At 36.1% G+C, this 5,756-nt stretch overlaps 1 protein-coding gene across 1 annotated transcript in view; it reads left to right on the plus strand.

Annotated features, from left to right (window-relative positions):
- Positions 1–5,756, plus strand: part of Tmprss11d (transmembrane serine protease 11D) — a 91,874-nt gene that overhangs the window by 63,351 nt on the left and 22,767 nt on the right. Inside the window, exon 4 of the mRNA XM_023704182.1 lies at positions 1,509–1,576. Coding sequence (XP_023559950.1) covers positions 1,509–1,576 — 68 coding nt within the window. The remainder of the gene's footprint in view (positions 1–1,508; positions 1,577–5,756) is intronic.

Consider the following 5,756-nt stretch of genomic DNA (forward strand, 5'->3'; position numbering starts at 1 on the left):
AAGAAGAAGAAAGAAGAAGAAGAAGAAGAAAGAAGAAGAGGAAATTATACAAAATTTAGCAATTAGTTTAGCTTTATTTGGGCTTCTGTTATGTCCATTAAAGTCAAGTGAAAGTAAAGTTAAATCCTTTATTAAAATAATTTTGTAATATTCCACAGTAATAAAAATACCCTTCCCTATATAGATAACTTACATGGAACTCATCAAGTGATAGCAATGGTTAACTCCAAATTGTAGAACTTGAAGTGATTTTTGCTTTTTCTTTAGCACTTGCTAATATTTCTTGCATTTTAAAAAAGAAATAAGAATTATTTTAACAAAATCAACAGTTTTGTTATTTTTAAAAATATTTAAAACCTCTGAGAGAAAAAAAGGAAAAATATAATTCCAGCAACTCATCGGTCTGATAATTACCAATCAAAAAGTACAGGTATCCAAAAAGTAATATATACTGTGAGATAACATATAACAGATGGCATAAACCTTTCAGTCCCTGATGAGTTGACTTTAATCCCTGGTAAATGTAAAATTCAGCATTCTGCTTAATTCCCTGTCTTAACCTCTTCCTGTGAACATGTATGTGCATCCCACCTCACAGCACAAGCCAGGGTAATCCGCTCTCTATTTTAAAACCATACGACACCTTGCCTGCTCCACAACACCGTGCCCATCACAGAAGCCCTCTCTGCTGATGGGAAGTTGAACTTTGCATTCCAAGGCACTCATCCTAGCTAACACTGAGCAGTGACTCAGCGAAATTGTTATGGTGGGGTCAAGGAATCACCAACCAATGCTCAGAGTAACCTCTGATGTTTAGACATGGATCCAAAATTACAAGGAAAAGGCTGCTATTTGTTTCATTTTCTGCTTGTCTTTAAGCTTTCATTGCTACTCATTTTACAATGCTTTTATGGATTTGTCTATTTAAAAACAGTTGTTGGAGATCATACATTATGAGTTGTTGAGTGTGGTTTCAGCTCTTACCCAACACTCTAAGCAACAGTCAACAAATCATGTGGCATGGGTCCTCAGAGAGTAAAGCAAGTGATGCAGGTAGAACGGCTTTTACTGAAGATGTCTCTGGTCAGTGTCATCTCTGTTTGCTAGATGAAGAAATACACCCCACATCAAGAGGTTACGTTATCTGCCTAGACCAATGCCACACCTACATGATGAAATTGAGGTGAAGTCAACAAAACAATTGAGTCTCTACTCTTTAATAGAGGTCCCACACTCTAGTAGGTTGAGAGAAAGGTAAGAAAGGACCAATGACAAAAATATTTTTCCAGGTAGTCAGGGTTCATTTCTTTTAATCAGTTTTTCAGGTTTCTATCTGGTAAACTAAACAACTAATTTGAAGATAACATCATGCAATAAAGCAACCACTGGTGAATTCCTATTACTCTGTTTAATGAAATTTTGTATGGATTCTAATGTTTTGTGTTTTTTTTTTTTTTACTATTGGTATTCTTTAAAAAATAAAAAAAAAATCCCCTTTCTTTTTACAGATTACTAATGCATTCCAACAGTCAAGTTTAAGAAATCAGTTTATCAGAGCCCATGTGGTCAGACTGAGGTGAGTGAAATGGCCTCAAGAGCTGTGAGAGCTTATAAGCAACTTGGCGCCTTAGGCTTTGGTCTACAGCATTGGTTATAAACGACATGCTCATGCACTTAGTGATAACATGAGAGTAGAATCCTGAGCACCTTAGAAAACTATGCCCAAAGCATCATATATGGTTTACTTAGCTGCTAATTAAAAAATGGACTTGCTTCAATTATTAATGGGAAAAGGAAGAAAAGGTGAAAGGACAACTGGAGTCAAGGTGCAGTAACAGCTCCATCTGACCATGTAAATGCTGTAGATATCATTCACCATACACTCTGTAAGCCATGCCTTCGAATTGTGCAATGCTTTGGCCCTGCGCCTATTCATCCAAGAACAGGACACCATAACCAACATCACCAGTGGCTTTTTGGTTTCATCTGCCTGGAATGCTATAATAGAAGGATGTTGTGGCCAAATGCATGTCATGCTTGTCACGGACTAATAACAGGAGGAGTAACAGCATGCATGCTAGTTATTTACCATCCCTGCCTTAGTTAAATATGCACCTATCCATGGGATGTGATGAAACAGGCCCTACTGATCAGACTGACCCTCCCACAAAGACATAAGTGCCTACATTGCTCAATCCTTCAAATAATACACGAAATGTCTTTGGTTGGGAGAGCAATTACACTAATTCTTTCTCAAGTACTGACATCACAAAAATTAAGCATAGCATGCTTGTCAAACAAGTTTTGATGTGGATTTAAAGGAGTTGGAAGAGTCTATAGGAAGGATATGTTCCAAAACACACTTCAATAAGTTTCTAGGACTTTTGTGTCAAATCGTCTGTAGTAGCTACAAATGTTCAATGGACATGGCCATAGTCGGAGATCTCACCAAAGACAAGATCACGTTGGTCTTCCAGGCCAAGCCAAAGGACTGTGGGTTTTGCTCTGGATGTGACAGAAGCCACTAAACAGAGGTGGCACCATCTAATTTAAGCCTTCAAAGGACCAGTGCATGGTTGTTTGGAGCATAAGTTAGAAGGGTACAACCCCTTAGGAGGAATTGCAGTAAAATAGAATAGACTCTACTCTGATGCCCTTTGCTGAGATGATATTGGTAGTGGCAAAATAAATGAAACTCCACATAAACCTTTAAGAAATCTTAGACAGTACTGATTTTGAATGTAAAAGAAGATTCCTTAATGAATTTCTCATATACATTCTTATATATAAATACATCCAAACCTTATATATAAAATTGTTTGGAAAGTTTTGCAACTCTACATAGATCAGATTATGTAGTCTCTTCCCACAAACTTATTCAAATCATTCAAACCACCTTCACCTGAGTTCACATTAACACAACTAAGCCTAGTTGATTTAATTGTTACATATTCCTTCACTTTGGGGGCTGGGGAGATAGCTCAATGGCTTAAGTGCTTGCCTGCAAGCACAAGGTCCTGAGTTCAATCCCTGGTACCACGAAAAAGAAGAAGAAAAAAAAGGCAAAAACATATTCCTTTACTATATCAATGTTACTGGATGAATACACTGCAGTTTATTCATGGATTCAACATTTGATGAGTAGTAACATTTTTCACTGTTTGACTTTCTAAAAGTTCTACAATAAACATCATTTACATACATGCCTACATGAAAATGTTTATCTAAAAAGATGCAGTTTCCAGATGCTAAGGATTGAGAATCTTCAATTTTACAAGATATTGATAAAGGACCGAGAAACATGGTTGCAGAAATTTACACCTTAGCTAGCAGTGTATGAAAGACTATCTCACTAATATTATGACATAGCCAGGCTTTAATTAATTCTTACTAATCCACAGGGTGAAAATGATATTCTCTAGTTTTGCTTTCACAGAAGCAAAACATATGGGCTTTGGATTCAAACCTCTAAGTGTAGATTCTAGTGCTCAGTCTATCAGCTGCGTGACCAAGGCAAGTTATTTCCTTACTATAGGTACCAATCATTTGCCCACTTTCTCAGTTCCAAATGTTCATTTATTCTCCCATATTTTTGTTAAGGTTAAAAGTTTCATGTTCATATTCAGGTTTTAAATTTCAGGGCTGACGAGATAGCTAAACAGACTAAGTGCCAGCTTAGGCAAGCACAGAGACTAGTGCAATCCCTGGTACCCTATGCAGCACCAACCTTGCCCCCCAGGCATGCTGAGCTGGCCACTGAGACTGGGTGTGGTGGCACACACCTATGCCTCTAATCCCAGTACTGAGGAGGCTGAGACAGGGGGATCATAACAAGTCCAAGCTGCATAGTGACACTCTGTACAAAATACAAATAAATAAATAAATAAATTTTATATAGTATGAGGAGGTAAAGACTATATTTAATTTTTACACACAGGCAATGTTTCTTTTTATTTATGGTAGCTGACAGCACTTCTGTGTACCATTATTTACATAGGTCTGTGAGTCTACTTCTGGGTGATAAATTCTGTTCCTTCCTGTTAAGTTTAATCATCATATTATCCACACAAAGTCTACCGCTATGGATTGATCTGTTTCTCTCTTTGATATGTTTTCAGGAAATATTATTAGGAACCTAATTCATTAGAACTGTTATAATTTCCTCATGAATTTCTTTTTTATCCAGACCTTTTTTCTCTTTATTCTTAGTTACTATTTTTTCACCTAAAAATCTGATATCTGCCATTAATATAGCTACACTGCCTTTCTTATGAGAATTATTTGTTCACTGTATCTCTACCCACTTATTTTCAAAATGGTTGTGCCATCAGAGGTTAGATATTTCTCCTACTGCAAACAGACAGCTAGGCTGATGTTCTCAAGTGCATGCTAACCATCTTTGCCTTTCATCAGTAAGTCTAGCCGACTCAGGGTTTGCTGCCATCAGGGTTACATTTGGATGGATTCCTTCTGTATTCTTGTGCTCTTTCTCAGGACCTTGGTGTGCTTCTTCTCCATTGTCTTGCCTTCGTTTGTGTGACTGAGTTTTTTCCACTTGTTTTTGTTTTGTTTGTTTGTTTGTTTGTTTGTTTACTAGTTTAGAAGCTATCCAGTTTATTTTCTTTTAGAGATTATCACTAAAATATGAACAAGGACAGTTGACTTAATCTCACACACTTGTTCCAAATAATATAGAGTACTTGTAACAATTTTTCATTTTTTTAGTGCTTTAGGTGCACTTTATTTTTAATGCCTCCAAATTAATCATTATAATTATCACTAACTACATATGCCTTTTTGTATGCATGATTTTTAAATGTTTGGAACATTGGTTTTTATTATTAAATTCTAAAGAGAATACAAAATAGAAAAAAAGACATTAGAAATGATATAGAACTTCAAACAAATCAATAGGAATTCAACAGTGTTTGCTGTGTTGCATATATTGTTTCTTTTGTTATACCTCAAATTATCCCTATGTTTAATTTCCTTATTACTGAAGCATTTCCTTCATAAAATTTTTCACAGCAGTCAACAAATGATAAACTCTATTTTAGTGTTTTGGTTTTTTATCCACAAGATGGCCTTACTATAACCTCATTCTCAATAGTTTAGTGCATCCATAAAATTCTAAGTTAATAGCTGTTTCTCTTTCAGTACCCTGAAGATATAATTACATACTGTCTTAAATTCTTCTTAAGAAATCTGTCAACATGTTCTTTGGAAGCAAGTATTTATAGTTTGAAAAATCTTCTTATCTTTGGAGTTCAAAGTTTTGTTATAGCTAAAGTGCAATAAAAGTAAAGTTGATGTTTAAATTTTTTAATGTATTATAGCACAAGATGCATTACAATTGATTCCTCCCAAATCACTCCTCCCTGCTTTGAACACACTTACACTACTGTTCTTATCACTTTATAATGCAAGTATGAAAGTCATCTTTTGTGTGTCTTTATGCTGAGTTGGCATGGCTGGGCCAATGTCCTGTGTCAGTGAAGAACTTACCTTTCCTGGTCATGGTCACTTTGATTCGGGGAAGCACAGGAAGCCACAGAGTGCCACGTCCAGGCAATAAGGTGGATGAAGACGCATTGCAGCGTCCAGTGTTCTCACCTTTCATTTGTTCTCAGCAGCAGAACTCACTCTACTTTTTATTATATCTTACAAAGACACTCAAGAATGATGGGGTGAGTGAGCTCAAAGCAAGGAGGAGTAGCTTGAGGGGGATTAATGGCAATGGAGCTTTAACTATAATA

This window comes from Octodon degus, unplaced genomic scaffold (assembly GCF_000260255.1).
Source record: "Octodon degus isolate 3935 unplaced genomic scaffold, OctDeg1.0 scaffold00191, whole genome shotgun sequence".
Taxonomy (NCBI): domain Eukaryota; kingdom Metazoa; phylum Chordata; class Mammalia; order Rodentia; family Octodontidae; genus Octodon; species Octodon degus.